Raw genomic sequence first — 23,189 nt, forward strand, 5'->3', positions numbered from 1 at the left:
ATGTGAACTACTACTGCTCATGTGTCTTTAGCAGTGCTAACTTTAGCAATAGCAGCGGCACCAGCCTTGGCAGTAGCAATCAGTGTCAATAGTACTTCATTGTGGACAACAGTAACATCTTCACTGCCTCGTTTGTACATTCATCTTTTCTTTTTTTTTTCTCGTAACATGTGTCCTAATGTGCTTGCTTTAATTTCAAGTCATCTTTTTAGCTTGCCTATATACTGTTGAAGGGCCTTGCCTCATTGTTTGGTTGGTGTCCATTACAACAGGGCCACTCAAGCTTTGTCATCCACCTTGACTGGGCGGTTGACAGCACATACTTCCGGTCGTGTTCTGGCGACTACGAGCTGCTCTATTGTGAGTATTGTGATTAGAAGAACAGGCAAACTGCTCTGAGGGACTTGCTCAAACTGCTTTGCGGCCTGAGGCGAAGCAGGGACGAAGCAGAGAGAGGGACATGACGAGAGAGGAACAGCGTTGTGTCCCTCTCTCTGCTTCGTCTCTGTTAGCGCTGTTTTTAGCCTCAGATCATGCACCCACTAGCCCAAATTTCCACCCTTTTGAAGTACTTTGCGGCATATCCTGACAGTTAGAAAGCTTCACAATTAGCTTATGTGTAACATCAAAGGAGTTTCTCCTTTTCTGTTCTTTTTTGGTTGCCCCACCGTGGCTGCTGAGCCTAAAGATAGGGGCTTGATGCTGGCCACAGCACCTGCTTTTCGATGGAGCCAAGAAACAATGTCTCCATGTACCTTGTGATGTTATTGTGCGGTAAAGAACCCCAGGTGGTCGAAATTTCCGGAGCCCTCCACTAAGGCGCCTCTCATAGCCTTGAGTCGATTTGGGACCCCACAAACCAAACCGAACCTAATACCTCTGTCACACGAGCAGATTTAATGTCATTCGAATCAAATGTCATTCGATGCATCGAATGACATTCGGTTTCTTTCGGTGCTACACGGTAAAATATAATGTAATTCGCAAATGGTGGCAATTACGATCAGCTATAAAAAAATGCTGCACTTAAGGAACATCAGTGCGCATAAAAGGCGTTTGAAATCACTGTGTAACATTTTAAAGTTGATCAAAACATTTCTGTACGATAATTCAAGTGAAAAACATTACTTTTGACTGTGCGGTAGCACTTTAGCCATAAAAATCCAAGCCAAGTATCGAGTCACCCACAAACCGATAAATGTAAACAAACAATATGGCTGAACACAGCGGAGCGCGGATACACAGTGCGAAGACGCACGGAGACACGTAGAGCATGCGATTGGCGCCCAAACTGTGAGGCGCTCAGTCAAAACTTTAACTTAGTTCCGAGATAAACATACGTGGAGATGCGGCTACCAAGGAACACAGAGCCCAAAAGGATCGTTAGTCGCTGTAATGACTGGGCCACTGCTGTGACCGAGAGTAATGCCGTTCCACGAGAGCCTGCAGTGCTAATAATTTTGCACCTAAATTAACCGGTTTTAAAACAAAACTTTAGAAATATAATTTTTAAATTTCAATGTGCGCAGAATATATTGTTGGGTTACTTGTTTCTGCTGCGTATCTGGCGTCAAGAGTACACATTCGGTTCGCGATCAAATGCGAATGAGTTCCCCAAACTCATTCGGTGAAGAATGTCATTCGAACCTAATGACATTCAATTTTCTCGTGTAGCACGGGAATAATGACATTAGATGCTAATGTCATTAAATTTTCTCGTGTGACAGAGGTATAAGCTGGTTCTCCTTCTCCTCACAGTTTATTTTATACAGGTGATGTTGGGTGATGGAGGCTGTTTTTCAGGACGTGCAAATCTATCACTGCTCACTGGAATAGGGATTTCACTCTTGTTGCGTCTGTTATCTACCTTCCTCTCATTGTTTGTGATACCCTTTCATGCAGGGAATGCCCTGGTCTGCAGGCAAGTGACCAACATGTCCATCACGCGAGACCTAAAGTGGCACACACAGACGTGCACCATTGGCTTCAGTGTCTTTGGTGAGTGTTGTTGTTTGTTGGCTTCATTAAGACCTTATTTATTTATATACTCTTTTTAAATGCAAGGCACACAGTTCTACACAGCCAGTTTGTAAGACTGCCTTTTCTTCTGCAAAACAGTCATTTTTCTGCACAACTGATGGATATCATTAATTGCCCATTGATCATCTTTATAATGATGTTTGAGCTACAGTGGTATTTAATATTCATACCCCCCCCCCCCCCCCCCCCCCGTCTGTCATTTAAACAAACATTTGAGTTGTAAGAGCCCTATTCATGACAGACCGGACACAAGAGTGCCACAAAACACAACATGCTGGTCCTGTCGGGAGCTGGAAATGGCACTTCGCGAGCCTGGCTTGTTCAAGTCCGCAAGGGTGTTAAGGCCTGCTTAAAGAAGCTTATGGCTTGCTTACGCTTAGCTTAGCGCTTAAGCTTAGCTTGCCTTAGCATGGTTCCAATCCAGTGACAGTAGACATCGAACTGGGCAGTTGCCTTAAGGACTTCAAAATGGGCCTGTAACATGCTTGACCGAGCTGTCTCCTGCGAGATGCCAGAATGGATCTGCGAGATGCTCAGAAGAGGCCCCATAACTGCCTCACACTTGATGGGTGCCTGGACTGTGCTAGGAAGGATGGACTAAAAGGGGAATTCCATGATGTGAAACAACACTACAAACCAAGTGTTCTTCTGTTGTTGTGCACAGCGCTTTATAGTCACAGCCCACACTGGCCATATGTAATGCTAGATGGTCCTATCAGTGTCCACCGTGTGTTGAAGCGGCTATGTTTTGAAGCAAAATGAGATCAAGGTGAGCTGCTCCAGTTCTTGTTGCTGGCCCAGCTGGGCAAGAAAGCTGCGTGGCTGCTATCCTTCCAGGCACTGTGTGCCCTTTTTGAAGTGCCCTGCTTCACCTGTTAGATTATTTGACTTTCAAGTGACCTTGACAGACACTGTGCCTTTTCCTTTCTTATAAACCAGTTTACAATTGAGGCGAAAACTTCACTGCATCTTTGCATGGCACTGAATTTGACTTTTAGGTGACCTTGACCTAATTAAGGGGGGACGCGGCCTTCGAAGGCCAAAAAATCGCGAAAAAATCGCGTTTTGGAAAATCACGTATTTGGGTAGAACGTGTTATAAACTATCTTTCCTGTAATTATCAGTGCGTAATTCATCGTAAAAGTGCTTCAAATTAAATATATAACACGCCGCGGCAGCTCCTGCGCAGCGAGCGAGAGCTGAAAACAACTGTATTTCGCGCGAGCACCATTTCCCAGTCGCTGAAGCGAGCGCCGCCATCTTGGCCTTGTTTTGTTTGTGAATTCTTGCGCTTTTTTTTCCCGGCACCACCGGCAGCGGAGGCGGCGCGGTATAGGCGTGGCTTGCTTGTGTATGGAAGGCTCGCGAGACCTTTCGAATTGCCCGCGGCTCAAAAGCGCAGCTGCGATTGGACAAGGCTTGCGCGCGGGAGGTCGCGCGTCTACTATTGGCTGCTGCGCGTGCGGTCACGTGGTCACCTCCGGCTGCTGCCAGGCTTGTCGTCTGCCGCGGCTTCATCGTCGCGGACGTCTTTGTGTTTCGTTTTTGCCTTTCGCCATTTTTGCTATCGTTCATCGTTCTTTGTCGTGGAGTCCTAGCTTTTACGATCCGTCGCTACGTCTTCTGCTTGAACAGTTGCGGGCTGCCGGGCAGAGGACCAACGCTGCTCTCGATACCGAGGCCGGTTTTGTTGCGCAAGTCGTGCACATTACACATGGTCAGTAGTCATGGGTCGCACGTTTCCAAAGAAACGCAAGACTGAGACTGCGTTCGGAAAGCGGAAGCGCCGACCCCCTACTGCACGGAAGTCACGGAAGTCACTGAAAGTGATCGCCGAAGAGCCGGACTCGTCGAATGGTGGTATGCGGGCACCGGCATCGGACGCCAGCGTGCCGTACGGTGCCTCATCAAGTCAGCCACCAAGCAGTGACAGCGATGTCGCCCTGGATCCTGGGACATCGACAAGCTACGGCAGCTTACCGGACAATGCAACGGAGTTGCGACGCAGGTCAGATTTATCAGAAGAGGACTGTTTTCTTGATGCTAGTGCTCAGCGTGAGGCTCTTCGACGCGACACTCAAGCCATTTCGGAAGTGACAAACGGCGCGTCAGCGGATGCCTTCAATCAGCGCAGCTGTGCCGACGTTCCATGCGGTGGTCGTCGTACCATTCTAGAACACCGAGAGCCAAGTTTTGTGCCCGCGGAAACAGCGCAAGCGCGCGCAACCACTGTTCGCGAGTCGCTCGGTGCGATGTCGGCAACTGAGCGGAAGTTCACGCTAACCGCGCTGCCGGAATCCGATACAACGCTGGCATCAGAAGATGAGTTCGTAGTAATTCACATGGGCGCTCTAAATTCGCTGATTAGGGATGCCCTCTGCCCGATTTGCCGGAAGCCAAGCCTAGCAGTAGACCGGGACACCAGACTTGGACTTGCTGTGAAAATGGTGCTGAAGTGTTCTTGCGGTGTTATCAGTTCTCAGTGGTCCTCGCAAAGAAAGCAAGGTGCGAGGGTTTTCGACGTAAACCTCAGATCAATGCAAGCAATCAGGAGCATTGGCAAAGGGCCCACTTCTCTGAATGACTTCTGAGCAGTGATGAATGTATCACACCGAGGACTGCACCAGAAGACATACCAAAAGCATTTGAAGAAAGTGCTCAAGCCAGCTGCTGAAGTGGCTGCACAAACAGTTTTTGCAGGTGCTGTAAAAGCTGTCAAGAATGTATATGAAGAAATGGAAGTCAACTTCACTAAGAACATTACAGTTGTATACGATGGCACGTGGCTGACGCGTGGGCACAGCTCGCACATTGGTGTAGGCTGTGTAATAGAATTTTACACGGGACTTGTGCTTGACTGTACAGTTTTATCAAACTTCTGCCTTGGGTGTGAAATAGGGCCACCTGAAAATGACCCTGCATTCCATGAATGGAAGAAGACTCACCAGTGCCAAAAAAACATCACTGTCAGCGCAGGACGAATGGAAGTTGAAGCCGCACTGCAGCTTTTTGGGCGCTCCCTTGACAGAAACGACCTCAGGTATACAAATGTAATCTGTGATGGAGACAGCCGCACCTACCTGGCCTTGTGCAATGAACAAACATATGGTTTCATACCTCTCACAAAGGAGGACTGTGTGAACCACGTTCAAAAAAGGATGGGCACAGCACTCCGCTCTCTTGTGAGCAAAGCCAAGAAGGGAGAGGCACTCGGTGGGAAAGGTGGCTTGACACAGGAGCTGATAAAGAGACTGACTACTTATTATGGCCTAGCCCTGAGAAGCAGTACAAATGTGGAAGAAATGCAGAGGGCAGTGATGGCAACACTACATCACATCGCATCCACAGATGCTGAGCCCCATCACGATCTGTGCCCAGCTGGTGCAGGCACCGTGCAGCTGAGGCAGAAGGCAAGCCACAACCTCCACACAAGTGCAGTATTTCAAGCAGAGTTGTGCAAGCGCTGCTACCAGTCTACCAACGTTTGTCCGACCCTCATTTACTGGCTCGGTGTAGTGGCAAAAAGACACAGAACGCTGCTGAAAGTCTTCATTCAGTGATTTGGACATTGATATCAAAGCAGCAGCATGCCTCCCTCTTCACTGTAGAAGCAGCAGTATACGAGGCAGTTGCTAGGTACAATGCAGGCAACTTGCGAGCCTATACCGAGCTTTGCACTACACTGGGCGTAAAACCTGGTGCCCTTGCCCTTCGGAGGGCTGCGGAAAAAGACCAACAGCGAGCCAAAAAATCATCTCGTGTGCATGAACTCAAAGGGCAGAGACCCAAAAAGTCACGTGTAACCAAAGACAGTGAAAACTACAGTCCTGGTTCCTTTTGAGAGTCGTGAACTGCTCCGAAAACTTTGAGAGCCATTTTCTCAAAAGTGTGTTTTGGGCATTCTGTTTTGTCTGTGGAGAGGGTAGCGTGGGAATGCCTGGACCAATTTTGATTCTGTTTGTTTTTATGTATTCCCTGAAGTGTGCTTGAGGGTATGACAGTCTTTAATATCTGGTTGAGGGCTTAGTTTTTTTTTCTACAGCTAATTTTTGAATGACAAGTTCTGCCACAATTAGTAAAGATGAACATGATGTTCTGTGTAAAAAAAAATTAAGGGTTTAAAAAAATTTTGGAACTGTTGTACCCTGTAAGGCTCTTTTAAGCAAAGATTAAAACTGAAGACAGCTCCCTGGCATGTTGCATTACAGTGCCAGGTTTTCCACCAGCGGCACACATGCAACATTTTGTAACTTGAAAACTATTCAAGGTATCATAATGAAACTCCATATTTCTTTATTTAAGGCACTTTTGAGTGTGGCTACCAAATTTCATTGCTCTAGGTCAAAGAACAAAAAAGTTAGCTCTGATCGCCACCTCCCCCCTTAAGCGTGGGTGTTCATGATTCTGTGGTGTCCACCCAAAAATATACTGCACCTTCCTTTCTCCCAAACCTAACTTAAATGGAAAGGCAGCCCTGTGTTCTGTGAAGTCAGCGAGAGTTAAAGGCCTCCAGGTGGTCCAAATTACACCATAGCCCTCCACTACCCCACCTCTCTTTCCGCTTTCACTCTCACCTTCCTTCTCTCAAGTCTGAGGGATACTGCACCTTTCCTTTTTTTATAAGCCAATGTACAATATACAAGAAAAAAATATGAAAACATGATGACCTGGTTAGTTGTAGGTGTCCACTTAAAAGTATAAGGTGCCTTCCTTTCCCAAAAACCTAACTTAACGATGGCGTCCCTGTGCTTTTAAGGGGATCCTCTTTTCTCTCTTTCCACTTTCGCTCCCACCTTCCTCCCTTCCCGTATGGTGGGGTTCAGGTGTCTACAGAGCAAGTGTGACAGATACTGCACCTTTCCCTTCCTGTGAAGCAATCAATCAATCAAATTATGAAAAAGCCGTGGATTGAAATGGATTGAAATGGAAGGGTTATAGGGACCATCACTGCAACACTCACAATTTTTGCTCTATCACTAGGTTCAATCCATGCTTAGACCCCCACAGTTTTTTATCCCCGACTATCTGCGGCCAGCTTCTGTTTCTCTCCAGGTTAATAACTGTTGGCCTCATGTTATTTCACGTGATAAAAAAGCTATACTATATTAGTACGCTGTTAAAAGAAGCTTAATGGCCTTGCCATTCAGCTGCCGAGCCCATCATTGTATTACTAGGTTTCGGTAGTAGTGGCTTCATTTCAGGGAAGGCAAAATTCCTCAGTATGTCCATGTTGTGTGCAACGCTGTCAGTGCATGTTTGAGGAACCCCATGCGATCTAACCGAATCCTGTGCAGCCTTCCACTGTGGCATCTCTCATGGCCCACAGGCACATTTGGGGCACTGAAACTCCCCGTATACAGCAGAGCCCTTCTGTACTGAAGTGACTTGAACCAGCAAGGATCTTTACTATGCATATCATTGTCTTTACTATATCAGTCGCTTGTGTGGCATGGCCATGTGGGTGCTGTTATTTAACTAGATGAAGTGTTTGTGTAAGAAACACTCAGAGATAGTTATTATTCTATAAATGATCCTAGAAAGGGGCGACAAGAGCTCTTGTGTGTGCCTTTATAGGATGATTATATCATATTATTTCATTTCATATTATCAATTTACCATGTATTCAATGCCATTTTGAAAGTAACCTAATTTTCACGAATAAAATGTGAATTTGATTTGATGTGAAAAGCAATGCTTTGCATCATCAGAGAGTGTCATCTTCCGTAGCCTTGCTGTCATCCGGGAGGCAATAGTTAGCTTAGCAGACTTGTCCACAGTGCTGGTTTATGCTTTGCGCTGCTTTTTTTTTCTTTTTATTATTATTAAAGATTTCTTTACTATAAAGGAAAACAAAAGTACAGTCGTATATGGAAGTCAAGATGAGACTGCCGTTTCTCCTTACTGTATCAGAGTTTTACTATATGAGAGTTTACTATACCGAGGTTGCATTATATCCAACGACTATACATACCAGCAGCACTTGTCTCTCATGATATGGTGGCGGGAAAAGCGTTAGTTTGATTTGTTTTTCTTCTTTTTTTTTTAGGAGAGTTTAGAGTTCAGGAAAAAGTTTTCTTCAGAATGTGCATATGGCTCTTCTTGACATTCGCTGTAGCTTCCAGTGTGCCGGCAATTATAGGAAAAGCCCCAGAGACCACGTTTTTATAGAATGGCTCCTTAGAACTCTTTGATATCAGCCAAGTTTCCACAGTTGCCGTGAATGAGCAGCATAAAGCACACTAGCCATGCATATCAATGATGTGGTGATCACCCCTTGTAGATTTTGCGAAAAGTTGAGAAGCGCACAGTTCTTGCGAGTGCAACTTCCTCCCTGCTGCAGGCATCTGGCCTGAGAATGCTGATGGCACAGACATCAACACCTGTGCACGCTCCCATTCATGCCGGCTGCTTGCCACTGGTGATGACTTTGGCAAGGTCAAGCTCTTCTCCTTCCCTGCGTCCCAGCCTAAGGTAGAGTGTTTTTTCTTTTTTTTTTCTGCCACTAGGCTGTTGTTTTCTTTTGTGGGGATTATTGCTTCTAGGCATAGACTGGCTGAATTTATGCACAGGAAAAGGTTATCTGAACAAATGAAGGGCCGCACCACTGTGGCGCCAGGGGTTAACACTTTCCTGTCCGGGAAAAGGGGTGGTTTTTGGGTGATGTCATTAATATATTTTTTTTTTCCTTAACAAAACTTGTTTGGTACAGGAGTGTCTAATGTCAAACTGTAGAGGAGGCATTCCTCTTCACAGTGGTATTTTTTCTTTGTATTCTCCCCCTGCAATAATGCCTACTGGCACTGCAGTTATTTTCACCAAATAAATAAATTTGTGTTCCATATTGCACGTGCGCAGTGCCTGAGCCACATGTACGGCGGCCACAGCAGTCACGTGACGGCCGTGGACTTCCTGCCCGACGACAACCGCCTCATCTCCCTGGGCGGACGGGACTGCGCAGTCCTACAGTGGGCTGTTGTCTAACATTGCACTGTGACCCAAAAGGGACACAAAGAAAAAAAAAGACAAAGGGGGTGCCCGCTTTGGAAGCCACGTGACAAGGAGCAGCGCCTCTCCAGGTCTAGCGCCGCGCAAGACAAAGGCGCTTTGGGTGTTTCTCGCTTCTGCAACTCTGGGCTTTTAGTCCCTCGCAAAATTTTGACTACCGCATCTGAAATGAGAAGCTGTGTGGGCGTTCAATGGAGGCATCCGTGTGGCAGTTAATAGCGCACATTTCAATATTATTGTTATCGGCTTCCTCTGTGAAACAGAGGCCACATCTTGCACAGTATGTCCAGTCATTTACTCTAACCGACAAGGCAACAGCTGAGGCAAATATCGTGATTGACACACGTGGAACACAGTTGCAGTGGCCGAGAAGATGTGCATGATACACAGGATGCCGGCCAGTCATGAGTTGTCGGAACAAGCAGTCGGTGCTGGAACAGGAGAACAGCGAGAGATAAACAAGCCGCTTTCATGTTCTAATGCATAAGAGAATGCAGCAACAGGTCCATAAAATGGTCAAGTGTACGGTGACTTGTAAAACAATCTTATTATAGGCTTGCGTACATAGCTTTGCGAATGTGGCTTCAGATGCTGACATTTCTAAAAGAAACTGTGACATCGTGCAGATATCACAGCAGCGATAATCTCCTACGCAGTGTCAAAATGGCTTACAAGATCATGCATACTTCGTTTAATCCTGACACATGATCATGCAAACAAAAACGAGAGACAGGTAATACTATCTGTTAGCTCCCCTTGAGTAAAGATAGCAGTAACCGTGCTTTTTGCTGGCTGGTAATGAGTACGCTCATCTAATGGAGAGATTATCTGCTCTCTAAGCACACTGCCCAATGAGTCCTTGCCAGGAGAGGCCCCTCTCCCATTCCCCCCCCCCCCCTTTTTTTTTTAGGCTGTGGAAGTTTCGAGTGCATGTTGTGTTTTTGATAAGTTGCAGAGAGCTCACACCCAGTATCATGACCCATCACATCTGCCTGATCCCGGTTTATTTTTTTGCCCGGTGTGTCATGACCACATTATCATAATCATGTCATTGTGAGCTGTGTCAAAGGTGTGGTTGCTAGTTTCTTGGTTCGTTTGGAAGCTAGAGCGTTTTTTGTAGATAGAGCCTCTTTTTACGAAATCAAAGTTTTGAGCCCTGTATGCCTGGTAAATGGCATCTTGGTGGATACATGAAGAGCAGTAACATGAAATGGCAGCATTCCTTCCAGCTTTTAGTTAACGGGTGCGTCCTGACTTGCCTTGACTACTGACTACAGAGAAAGTCTTGCATTAGTTAGTGGAGCAGCAATTTTTTAGTTTGGTATTTGCGTACGGGTTCCTAACTGCTGTAATACATCTTTCAAAGAAGGTGGTGTTTTTTTTTTTCACCACATGTGCGTTTGATGTGCATATTCAGCTGACTTTCAACTTCTTTGAGATGACATTTTTAAGCACGTTTATGACCAACCAATTTATTGCAAATACGTAAGGGCAACACCTGTGGCACTGTGTCGAAATATTTTATGTAAAATAATGCATCGTGCGAAGTTTTGCCCTAAGAAACTGCTTTTTCGTCAGACAGCTGTTTTAATACGGGAACTTGCCAATGCTTTTTTTCTTGATATCATCATGGCAGGTGTTTAAGAAAGGCTTGGAAGTGATGGCTGTCACTTTGTTGGTTTGATGTTGTACTGTGTCTACCACAGTACTAAGCAGAAGTCTGTTGTTTTGACGAATCTTTCGATAAACTTGTTGGTCTGGTGATGTTGCCGTGTAAGTGCATGTTGTCGTCGTGTTCTTAAAGGCTGCACGAAGCAGGCTTTTTTCTCTTTTGTAATTTATTGCAGATTTTCAGTCAGCCTTTTGCTGTTTGTGTTGTCAGTGTACAGAAAAGATGGAAATGAGGAGGAATTTAGACATTTTGCTCCCGATGTTCCCTTAGATGACGATGCTTGCAATACAAAAGTACTCAGACGTTTCTGAAGCCATCCATTCGCATTGGCGAGTTACGGTGTAGTCCATATTTGCCTCAAGTGTGCCTGTAATTCGCAGCCTCGTGGGCAGACATCCAGAGATTGTGATAAGTAAAGAAGGGCTTGTGACGACAGTATGTTAAGGTGCCCCGATAGGGATTGAGTAGTTTCAATTTGTCTTTACATTATGCTCGGATACATGAAATTGTTGTGCGCATGAGCTTCATTGTAGTTGTCGCAGTCACAATTTCTAGGTTTCTATTTGTCCACCCCTCCTCTGCCTTAACGAATCACAAATGCCGCATTGACTGTGTGCTTAGTTGTTTTCAAGATTTCTCTGTGAATCTGCACAATATTTTACTTGCTTGTTGCGGCATTTCATTGGTGTATTGTGGGATCGTGCAGTTGACCTTGATCAGCAGGTTCCTCCGTTAATGATTTTTGTGGGAAGACATATTTCACATGTGAATAGGGTGCTTGTTTACATTGATTCTCAATTTTGCTTGTTTCTGTTAGGGAATCCAGCATAGCACATATTGCAACCAATGCTTGATGACCGGAAGTGTAACCACTATTGTGACTTTTTTTAAGAATCGTATAGAAGGAAAAAATCTATCCCGAAAGCGTCACGAGGCCGTGCATTTCTATACACGTCGGCTTTTAGTCATGTCAGAGTGGTAGATGGTGACGTCCATTGATGGCAGACATATTTAATATTGTGCTGTGTGTGTGTCTTTCTGCCTCGCACTGCCGTCTCGACGTGCGTATGCCGAATTACGCTGAGCTAGCATCGTACGGTCAGCAGCTGTCACCAAGCACTGCAAGCACGCATGAATTAGTGTTGAATGTTGCAGTTACTACTCAGCATGCAATAGGATAAAAAGCAGTAGAACCATGCAGACTTTGAACGTTTCCATGCCTTTGTTTAGTAAACGTGAACAAAAAATGGAGCTACATACCGTATGTCTTGGAGGCAACGTTTAATGCCTACGCACTTTTATTCCTCTAAACATCTTGGGTGATCCGGTAGTATTTTGCTGCAGTTCCCACTTCTGCGCAGCATTGAAACGGGCGCTTTTCCTTCTTTGCTGATGCGAGAACTGGGCTGTTTAGCAGCGATTTTCTTATTGCCTTTCATGATTTTTGCTCAAAAATTGTTTTTTTTTTTCATCTGCTGAAAGTTACAGGTGTGATATTATACAAATCTAGCCAGTGCTTTTCTAGCAAGAAAGCTTTCAGGCGTTCCGAGATTGAGCATGAAAAATTAAGCAGTAATCATAATGGCATCAGCTAGCAAGACTTGAGCTGTTTTATTAGAACGTGAAGCGATTACTAAAAGTGCATTTTCTTAGCTACTTTTTGTTGTTGTTTAGCCTTGTTGCGGAAATCGAGTGTACAGTATCGAGCTGCATGAAAAGTTTAGCAGCTAACAGCTTTCTATCTTCATGATGATCATGTTACTTTATTGTTATAACTTTGTTTTGTTTACAACCTGCATGCTTGCAACTGATAGCAGCTATGTATTCAATCAAAACACAGTGACAAAGTGAAAAAGAATGCGAGCAGATAAGTAATGCTGTGCATCTTTTTACGCCGTTGTCTCGTATACCGGTGCTCGTTAATCTGTTCCGATTGTCCACTTTTCAATTTCCAACCTTAAATGCGGGCTTTCTGGTGAAGTGTCTTGTTTTTGCGACAGAGGTGTTTTAGTGGTGGGCTTGGAGGTACTGACTGGGTTAGCGGAGTCTTGTGACATGCGACATGCTTTCCACATCCGTTTCTTCTTGACATTAGCGGAGCTATTATCGTTGATGTGACAAGCTTGCTTTGGGTAATTTTGACAAGTTTTATGCCGCCATAGTTATCTTCGCGACCGAAAATATTTTTGGTCCGGTTTGCACTCACTGCTAGATTCGTTTGTAGTTATCTGCGGTTTCGTCGAGTAAAACAGCGGCAAGAGCATACAAGTTTTTTTCTTTGAAATGTAGTAGGTTGCGATATGGGGTTGCTGTGATCACCTCCACCACCCTAATGTGCATGGTGCTTCTTTGTGCAAATGGCTCTGGAGCAATGCTGGTGGCTTCGTATGCATCACACTTGCTCGAATGTGCGTGTGCAACATTCTGTGTGAGTTGTAACTGGAAATGTATGTGCGGGCTCCTTGCACTTTTATATCATGCTTATAGCAACACTGCCTGCAAACATGGTACTTTCAAAAAAATTTTTTTTCTTGAGCAAGGAAAGGAAATTATGTGCTTGTGGACAGTTATTCAGGTGGACATTGCACTGCAGCTGAATGAGTTGATGGCCTCATCATATTAACATGTTTTTTCTGTATATGTGTGTGTGGGTTGTCTGACGCACGTGCGTCTTGAGCAAGAAACTTGGATGAACTTGTAAAGCTTGTATGAAAAACATTTTACGACATTTGTGCTCCGTTCGTCACAGGTCTTGAACATGCCCAGAACAATAATTGCTACCTTCTTTCTTGTTCTTTAGTTAATGTGTGGATGCATGCGTGTATGGTAGAACGTTGTGTAGGATGTTATTGGCTGGTTTTTCCAAGACCTTCACTTAGTTTAGACGTCTTTTTTTTTTTGTATTCGCTACATGTGTTGCAGCAGTTGTTGCTCAACATTACACTTGTGTGCAGTAGAAATGTGAGAGAAAAGTTGCTATGGCAACTGGTGCGACCTGCACTGAACCATCACACCCAGTACTCAAGTGTGAGCCATATATAGCCCACATCACCTCCACGTACCTGTCAACACAGTTGACACATGACATGCGGCACAAGTTATGTACAGCACATAAGAAGGACAGGCTCATGGCAACAGTCACATCATTTCATCTTTAGTAGCACCATCTTAGCTTTTTGAGTGTTCTTTTTGTTTTTATAGTCTTAGGGTGCAGGGAAAAGTGCGCAGGGCGTTGTATACAGTTTTTTAGTTTTTCCACACACATAGTGCACACTGAAGTCAGTAGCATCTAGCTCCAAGTGCATTTCCATCACCGCAGTGTCTTTTTTTCCTCATTCCTCTAGTTTTCTTGATGGCAGACAAATGTCTGCATAAAGTTGTGACGGTGCAAGGTCTCGATCAGCAGAGTTGGAAGCAACGAAGTTGAGAAGTTGAATCATGTACTTAGCCTTATTTGTAACTGTACAATCTTAGGCCTGCAACCAATCTCTGAAGTGTTTGTAACAGGGTTAGTGTGATGTAGATTTCGTGGAATAGAAATAATGCCTTAGACACAGTTCAGAGCTCAGTTGTCTTGCATGGTCTCGACGCTTTATCCTACCTGTGATTGAAAGTAACCATTGCAAGTCATTGTCATCGTAGTTGCTAGGATAAACCCGATGAAAGCAAGAAAGCTGATTTGACAAAATATTGCGCAGGGAAGCATTTTATGTGGCCACCACTTCTAGCGTCATTTTATTTCTGAGCCTTGACAGTCTGTACTAACGTGTCAACTTCATTGCAAACTATAAACACATTTCACAGCTCACAAGTCATATATCAGCATAGCACACATATGGGCAGCATTTCTTTGCATGTTGCCATCTTATTATTCTTTATATGAGTGAAGAGTGAGTATATAGTGTTTTTCAGATAATTGGTAGCGATTGTAATATATACGTGACTATGGAGGCAACCCCGGTGTGTCATGAAATGTCTTAAGAGCTTGGAGTGTGATTTAAGAGTGCGCATAGCCAATGGGCTGACGTTTCTTTGCTGTCATTTAGTGTGCAGCTTGGCATTTGTCCTGGGAAAGTGCTGTCCATTGTCTCCTTTTTGCAAGCATAAGCGAGTTTCTGCGCCCGGCTTGGGTTCCGGCTGCAACTGTGTACTGAAGATTTGACTGCTACGGGCTGGCAATATTTATTATGTATTTGCTTCGAGTGAAAGCTCTTCTTTTCTTGCTTCTCTCTTTGTAAATAACTAATAAAAAAATGCACAACTTCTGCGCTTCTTTGTCAACTTGATGTTCCCTTTTTGCCAGAAGGGACCGTTAAACGTTTTGTTTTTGTGCAGAATTTTCATCTCTTTGCCGATGCCTCTTTATCTCTTTTCACTTTCACTCCCACCTTCCTCCCTTCCCTTATGGCCTGAGCCAATGTTTTGACAAACGGACTTTTCTCCGTCTAGGCGCAGTATACTTCGCCTTTCCCTTCCCGTGGACCAATTATTTATCAGGGTGCCTAGCAACCGGGAAAACTAGGAATTGTCAGGGAAATTTCATACACTGGGAAAAATCAAGGAAATGTCGGGGAAACCATCAAAAATTTCGCCAAGTCGGGGAAAATTGCGCGATATATTCTGCAGTGCATTTTCATTTTAAGCTGGCGCACAGCAAGTATGCTATTCATGCAGACCTTTTTTTTTTTTTTTTGTGCTGAGCGCATGGCCCCCACCACGGCCGCGCCGCGAGGCGAGATATATTTCTTTGACGCCAGCACATGGCTGAGCTGCCGCAATAAAATAACCGGTACACATGTGAGTTGGGTACTCAATAAAATATGTGGAAACGCTGCGTGAAAGTAGCACACGACAAAAAAAAAAAAGTTTTCTCAAAATCTATTTTTGACCATTTTCGACCGTTCTAAGACTCTCGTCTCCCTTTAACTCTACGGCTGTGATATTTAAAAATTTGCTCCCCCTCGAGACCGGCCGTGACCTAGGGTGCCTCGCATCGAGGCACCCTATATCAACGTTTATAGGATCTATAAACGATGCCCTATATACACCCGAATTTTGACCAATAAAAACCGCCGTTTTTTGATACATGAGGCCTATAGAAAATTTCGCAGCTGGTTGCATTAAACAGCTTCGCTGAGGCTGGCATCAGTGTGCTTTTAATTTTTAGTAAACTTGCGATGTTCTTAACGGCCATTAACACTTATAACAGCCTTTCACTATTGTAAACTGCAGATTATGATTAATAAGTAGCTTTTTGTTGAGAATTATTTGTCTATGCTCATTATCATCAGCAGCTACATTTATGAGCCTCCTCACTCGTCCGGGAATTTGAACTGAAATAATCAGGGAAAACCAGGAAAAGTCAGGGATCTTTGAAATAGTGTTTTGATGGACATCCTATTTATATTTTATAATGCCCGTTATACGCGTTCATAACGAACAGAACTGCCTCGCTACAAAAAAAGCGGACTTGCGTGGTGTAGTTTTTGTGCCAATAAACCCTATTCACTATCAGATGTAGGGAGCGGCATAATTGCGATTGCTGCTGCCACCATGCGGTGAGATTGCGATAGCTGCGACGCTATGCTTGGGTACGCGTAAACAGCGTACATGCTATATGCGTGTAAAATTACGCTGCACATAAAATGTAAAGTTTGAAAATCTGGAGACCCTGCCCTTGCACCCAAACCCCAACCGAGAGGAAAGGGAGACGACCCTACTCGCCTGCTTCGACCTGAAAGCCCAAAAGGCGATGGTCAAACGAGCAGTTGTGGCAGCTGAAGCCACTGGGATGCTAGAGATAACTCTACTGGGATCCCATACTAGGGATTCCACCTAGTGTTTATGAGAGGCAGGGCACTATGTCTGACACCACAGCAACCTCCTTGTATTTTGCTGGATGCTAAGCGTGAGAAGACACAACACTGAAAACAAGACAGGACACAGGAGCTAAGTTGTTATACGCAGCGCTGTGTCCTGTCTTAGGTGTTCCTGTTGTCCTGTCTTCCCGCGCTTAGCATCCAGCAAAATCCGTGCACCAACAAGCCTGCAAGAATTTTCTGACCTCCTTGTAACTTCCTCTTTTCAGAAGCAAAAGTTTTTACCACCACCACTGCCGCTATAACGTTTGTTTTAAAATAGCAGTTTAGTAGGCTTATTGCAGACTATGCATACGTACTCGGGCGGGAGGAATTGCTTCGATAAGCTTAAAGGCTCAATGCTGCACTTAATTGCATGAAAAATCGGAAAGGTTTTGGAGGCCATTTGATAAAGACTAGTAGCTTTGCTAAGCGAACTGAAGAGCTGCACACCGGCACGTTTGAACTGCTCTCTCGAGTATATGCAAAAAGTGGTCTCCAAGTGAACACTTCGTAACATCTGCAGTAGGCTGGCGACAAATTCAACTTCGGGCAATTCGTACTTTCGTTTAATGGAAGCGAATTTCGATATATTTGTTGGCTACGTAAATGAAAGTTGAAAATTTATTTTCAGTAATATTAATACTATAGTATAGTAATACAGTATAGTACAGTGATTTCCAGGTGGCATATTGGTACTGTGCTGGTAATGCACTGGTCTTACGTTGGGCCGAGCACTACTAACACAGTACCAATGTTAGGCGATGGTTTGTGTCGACTGGAGAGCGACAGGAACTTAAGCGCTTGCCGTCGGCCATAATTTCGTTTTCTGAACGTTTTACGAGCCCGCGGCTATCGGTTACTCGCCGTCTCGCGCTCTGATTGGTGCGTCGGTCGTCTTTATTATTTTTCTCGGTTCGGGGAGCAAACGTCAGGGCTACCGACCGCTGCTTCCGTTCCTCATCCAGCTCCGCCTCCAGATCCCGCACCTTCTTGGTGAGGGCCCGCCCCTTTTCTTCGGCCAGCTCGTCGTGCACCAGCAGCTCGCGCTGGGCCTTGAGTGCCTGCAGGATGACGTCCACCTGCAGCTCCTACAGACGCGTCTTCTGCGCAGCCAGCTGGTTCTCCAGGGAGCGCTTGCCTTTCTCCAACTCATGCGCATTTCGGTTTGCGGTGCCTTGTGAGTTGACTAAGTTTTCTAGCTCCAGCTGCAACTGCTTGCGGGACCGCTCAAGCTTCTCGAAGGTGTCGTGCTCCTCGAGCTCCCACGCCAGGGCCAGGATGTGGGTATCCTTCTCGCGCCACTCCTGCTCGACCGTGTCCAGCTCGGCGGCTAGCCGCTTCGACGCAGTCTTCTCCTCTACCAGCAGCTGGTCAAACTCTCGCTGCTTCATCTCCAGCTCCAAAACCTTGGCCCTCTGCTTCTCAAGCTCGATGGTGACGACCTCGGCCTGAAGCTTGCGCTTGGACTTGCCCAGCTTGTCGTTGAGGACACGCAGTTCCTGGATCTGCCGCTGTTGAGCGTCCATGTCTTTCTGGAGCGGGCATCCTCCGCCTGCGTGGCCATCTCGCCCTTCTTGTCCGCCTGCTTTTCGAGCTCAGCCACCTGCTGCGATCTGCTTCTCCAGGTTGCGCTCCCGCTCGGTCAGCTACTTTCGTAAGTGGGCCTCTTGGTCGTGGGCAGTGACAGAGATGCCCAAAGGCATCTGATCCGCTATGTTCGAGTCGACCGGCATAAGGAATCGAACCTCGCGCCGGAGAGCTGCCACTGCCGCAGTTTGGGCAGCCATTCGGGCCTGCGAAGCGTCCAGTCGCCGGAAGAATAGTTCCAGGAAGCGCTGAGCACCAGCGTCCATCTGCTGGGAAGGACGGAGCCCCTTCGAATACACCTAGGCCCAGCGGCTCCGGCCGTCGCGTCTTCGGCGGCATGAGCTTGTGGTGAACGCCTGTTGTCCGCCACATCGGGAGCCTGGTAATGGAAGCGGGTATGCAGGATTATCGCACCGCTGCCACCAAAAATGTTACAGGCTAGTAGTACACTTAGGACATAGCTAGACGCATACGGGGAAGGGTCACAGACGCAGGAGACAGACGCAGTCACAGAAACAGACACAGTAACTTGCCGCACTTCCTTGTGTCCCATACCGTAACAATATACTCTGGGAGTGCAAGGCACAATTTACAGGTGTTAATCCCAAAACCCTCTCGTCGAGGTGGTCAGCCGCCCTGCGCAGCTTCAGTCTAAACGACCAAATCTGGGTCGTCCAGCAGGCCCTCGTGGCCGTGAAAAGACAAACGTTCTCACCTGGGAGACCTAGACCCGGTCGCGTTAAACCCTGCCGGACGTCAAATAAAGTTATTACTCCTCCTCCTCTTCGCCCTCATAATCACCTCCTAGGTCAAAAAAGAATGGTACCAAATTAGGGTCCCTGTACTTCTAGGGGCTCTAACCATAGAATACAGCATCGAGGAAAGGTATACATGACATTGTCAGCGCTGTAAAAGAGAAACTAGTTAGTATATCGGAAAAAACAATGATACCTTAACCCTTTATGAGTTCATATATTATTTCCTAGTAATGTAGGGAAATGGTTTGGTTTTTTAAGCTCTAGAAGGCCTCAGATATGATATGAAACAAATTTTAGGTTGATAACATAAGTAGTTTATTAGAAAAAAGTAGGGCGTATATGTCCCATTGGCATATTCCGTAACTCTTGGAAGTGGGACAACACTGTCCCATTGTCTCATGAAGACGCCATCCTAGGCTCACTTACGTGCCTATTTAGTGTGAAAGGCACCAAAACAAGTGGCACAAAGGGGCACTTTGCACACCCCGCACATGAACTTTATGCGGACCTCATTTCCTGTGGTGCCTTGTGGGCACTTTTTGCGGATTGTGGCCGCTGACTGTGAATCTGATTTCATCACAGACTCCAACCATTTTCTGGCCGCTCTTTCGTCCCTCCTTGTTCTTCTGGAATGGACCAGAGCTAGCGTAGTGCCTGAACGTTTGTCCATTTATCAATTGCCGTCCAAGAACAAGCTGGAACCACAAGATTGATAAGTCATCGTTGGCGTTGTGCTGTATAAATGCATTGACAACAGAAGCATCGAAAATAAAATAAAATAGCCTATACCAGGACTTCTTGGAGTGCCTATCAGAAGTATAGGCATTTCGCTTCTGGTCAAATTTGTCCACAGCCCCCATCGACATGTTGTAGTCTGCCAGAGCTTTTGGACAGGTGACAGCCACTGAACAACCATTGGCAAGCTTCTGCGATACTTCCAGTTTCCGCTGGATTGTGGAAATTGGACAATAGGTGAACGTCTTCAGTGTCATGCCATTGATAGGCTGTGACCTGACCTTTAGAGCGCCACAGGTATTCACCCTTCTTCAGCTTGTTGCGTTTCAATTCCTCGGGCAAGTCCTTTCTGTTGGTGCGGACAGTCCCTGCAGCTAGGATGCTCCTCTCAGCGAGTGCTTCCATTAGAAAAGTGCAGGTAAAGTAGTTGTCAAAAAATAGCTGCGTTCCAAGATGTACGTTTTCTGACAGAGAAAGCACGACATGCTCACCAAGGCTTTGATTGGCAGGTCTTTGTGCGTTCTTCCCCTCATGCACCTCGAACTGAAGCAAATAACCTGTCTTTGAGTTTGCCCTGCACCAGACTTTATAACCCCTTTTTGGGCTTCATGGGAAGATACTGTTTCATACTCAATCTTCTTTGAAAGCAACCATGCTCTCATCAATGGCCTGGTGAGATGACGGCGTATATTCTCCCTGATATTTCTTGCTGAGTTTATCGATGAGGGGACGAAGTTTTGCAAGATGGTCGTAGCCATCTTCCCCTCTCTTCTTCTCTTTGCTTGGGTCGACGTTTAGCCGAAGCGAGTTCATGATGTACTGAAAGCGCTTGAAGGATATCACAGGAGATTTCTTCGCAGCTGAAAAAGGGTCTCCGCTCCAGTAGTGATAGATGTGCTGCTCGTGGCGTCACGCTCATCAGAAGCAGCAATCCAAAAGCGCGCAGCTCCTCTCTTGTCAGTACCACCCATTTCTTAGGGTATTTTTGCGCTCCGGCACGATTTGTGTGCTCTAAAATAATTTGGAACACTTCTCCATCAAAGTATAAATCAAAACAGTCGGCTGCGCGCACCAGAGGCTTCACTGAAAACTGAGGGTCCCATGACTTTGGAATCCCAAACTGGATGTGCGGTTCATTTGTAGTCCAGTTGTCGCCAACTTCATCTTCTAGCACATCTACTTCGTGATTCGTGACTGTTTCGCGCCTGCTTTTTTTTCTTTTATTTGAAATTATTGGTCGGCGTTTCTTCCGTTTGCCGCAATCGGCACGAATAGTCACGTGACCCCTTGTTTCTATTGTTGTTTCGGTTGCGATTAGACGTTCTTTGAATCCTTGGCTATCCACTATTGTTCGTACAAAGCGAAATGTTTACGCGGTAATGCAAAATCACAATGCAACACAGCAAAATAAAGAAAGCATGCGAAATGAGCGGCAGTGACGTACGGTTACTTCCGGGCGAACGAGCGAAATTTTCTATTTCGGCAGATCCGAGCGACGCGTGCCGCCGTCGCGTTCGCTTTCGCGTGAGTTTTCGCGTGCATGCGATTCAGCCTTGATGGGCCGGCTTCGTTTCCATCTTCGTCGGTACTCGAATCTGGTGGTGCAAGCTGCGGCTCAAACTCTTCTTCGCTACTCACAGCCTCATCCTCACTGGTTTCGAACTCACCCGGAAGGCTGAAAAAGAGTTCCAGTGCCTCTGCGCATGTGAGCGAGTCCACTGCAATTTCATACGGGCAGTTAGGCTTAGCAATATAAGCTGACGATTTTAGAGTACCCTGGCGCAACTGTTGCGCGTCACGCTGCCGCGATTTTCAAAACACTGGCACAAACGCATGCACAAAACATTCCTCTGAATGGGCAGAAAAGGAAAATTTTACCATTCATGCCGAAATCTCGTGGATCTAGTTGTATGGGCGCGAAAATTTTGAGTGCTGCTACCATGGTGCTACAATCAAACTTTTAATTGCGTACCAGAGGTGCCATCTGTGGAAATTCTTCAAAAACATCAGCAGAGATCTCTTCACACATCCACAATAGATGGCAGCACAATGTTGTGGCGCTGCATTTGAATGGATTCGGCTTCTAATGCATTTTAGTCAGAGTAAAACGTGGAACGATTCTGTCCCGTTATCCCACAAAGGGTTAAGATAGAGCGTCAAGGAAAGGTATGCAGTTGACAAAGTGGTTGATGTGGTTTAATCAAGTAATTAATTAGAGCCAATAACAAAATTAAAGAGCACTGCAGAATCTGCATTGGAGTAATGCGAAAGCACGGATGCTGCTGTTGGTTGCTTGTAATTGCTCCTAGTTGATTAATTTACTTCTTGTTTTCATTCGCCCCGCCGGGGTGGTGCAGTGGTAACGGCGCTCGACTACTGCTCCCAAGGACGCGGGATCGAATCCCGGCCTCGGTGGCCGCTTTTCAATGGTGGCAAAAAGCAAGGCGCCCGTGTGCTGTGCGATGTCAGTGCACGTTAAAGAACCCCAGGTGGTCGAAATTTCCGGAGTCCTCCACTACGGCGCTCTCACAGCCTGAGTCGCTTTGGGACGTTAAACCCCACAAATCAGTCAATCAACCATTTTAGTCTTTGGTACTTTCAAATTGCACGCCAATCCCTTCCTATGCCCTTTTTGACTTTACTTCCAGTTGCGTGATGTCACATCCTTGACATCATATCCACTACGGCACCCCTTTCTCTCTTTCCGCTGTCACTCCCACCTTCCTCCCTTCCTTTATGCGCGGTTCAGGTGCCCACAGAATGTGTGTGGCAGATACTGTGGCTTTCCTTTCCTGTGCACCAGTTATTTTAATTAATTCCCTAATTACCTTTTCAGCCTAATTATTTTTCGGCAACAACATTACGTCACACTATATCGATTGTCACCGCTCCTTAACCTCTACCACTTCTGAATTACGACTGCTATGGACACGATTTTGCGGACACAGACACGATCTGCGGACATGGCCTGCGGACACGGTCTGCGGACAGAAATCTGTGAATATAGCAGAGTAATACTTTCGCATTAATAATGAGTTCACAGAAAAGTAAATGCGCAATGTCTGTCACACCTGTTCTGCTGACACTTTAACCGCTCCATAAAGGAGGGAGGAAGATGATAGCGAAAGTGCAGAGATTGATGTGGGTGCCGTATTGGAGGGCCCCGGAGTAATTTAGACTACCTGTATGGGGATCTTTAACGTGCATTGACATGTTGTTGAGACTCCCCTGGTGGGACTGGGACAGGTAGGTCACCGCCACTTGCGGCGGGGGCTTGCTTGCCACCGAATTTTTATCTGTTGTAGGCCGTCATAGCACTCGCCACTGCTTCGTTGTTGACGACGGCTGTTGTTGCGGCGCGCGTCTTTCTCTCCCTCTTCCTTTTCTTTCTTCTCTATTTTTACTTCTGTCCGCACGAGGCAGCGGAGGTGGCTCAGCGACAGAGCCAGTAGCAGGCCAGTGCATTTTCCTTTCCTTCTTCCTACAGCCACAACAACAACAGTATGTGGTTGTTGCGACTGAAGCAAGAAG

At 46.0% G+C, this 23,189-nt stretch overlaps 2 protein-coding genes and 1 pseudogene across 12 annotated transcripts in view; 2 read left to right on the plus strand and 1 right to left on the minus strand.

Annotated features, from left to right (window-relative positions):
* Window positions 1–14,982, plus strand: part of LOC146176904 (echinoderm microtubule-associated protein-like 2) — a 202,612-nt gene extending 187,630 nt beyond the window's left edge. For all 8 annotated transcript variants that reach the window (XM_084583024.1, XM_084583018.1, XM_084583017.1 and 5 more), the window contains 4 exons: window positions 273–360; window positions 1,903–1,998; window positions 8,381–8,511; window positions 8,896–14,982. In XM_084583024.1, coding sequence (XP_084439150.1) covers window positions 273–360; window positions 1,903–1,998; window positions 8,381–8,511; window positions 8,896–9,021 — 441 coding nt within the window. In that variant the 3' untranslated portion in view covers window positions 9,022–14,982. The remainder of the gene's footprint in view (window positions 1–272; window positions 361–1,902; window positions 1,999–8,380; window positions 8,512–8,895) is intronic.
* LOC146176907 (uncharacterized) lies at window positions 3,967–5,881 on the plus strand (annotated as a pseudogene).
* A 2,143-nt stretch (window positions 14,983–17,125) lies between the features above and the next one.
* Window positions 17,126–21,623, minus strand: LOC146176908 (myosin heavy chain, non-muscle-like). Of its 4 annotated transcripts, none has more exons than XM_084583027.1 (2): window positions 21,537–21,623; window positions 17,126–18,544 (listed from the first exon to the last, which is right to left on the minus strand). In XM_084583027.1, the coding sequence occupies exon 2, from the start codon at window positions 18,102–18,104 to the stop codon at window positions 17,667–17,669; it is 438 nt and encodes a 145-aa protein (XP_084439153.1). In that variant the 5' UTR covers window positions 18,105–18,544; window positions 21,537–21,623; the 3' UTR covers window positions 17,126–17,666. The 4 variants fall into 4 exon arrangements, 3 of the variants coding, with proteins under 3 accessions (XP_084439153.1, XP_084439155.1, XP_084439154.1); XM_084583029.1 differs by lacking the exon at window positions 21,537–21,623 and adding an exon at window positions 21,103–21,252; XM_084583028.1 differs by lacking the exon at window positions 21,537–21,623 and adding an exon at window positions 18,881–19,006.
* Between the last annotated feature and the right edge of the window lie 1,566 nt (window positions 21,624–23,189).

Source organism: Amblyomma maculatum, chromosome 10 (assembly GCF_055883805.1).
Source record: "Amblyomma maculatum isolate TAMU_Amacu chromosome 10, ASM5588380v1, whole genome shotgun sequence".
In the NCBI taxonomy this organism is placed as follows: Eukaryota; Metazoa; Arthropoda; class Arachnida; order Ixodida; family Ixodidae; genus Amblyomma; species Amblyomma maculatum.

Excerpts from the sequence above, each read along its gene's own strand:
- LOC146176908 (XM_084583027.1), bottom strand. The coding sequence starts at position 18,104 with ATGGACGCTCAACAGCGGCAGATCCAGGAACTGCGTGTCCTCAACGAC.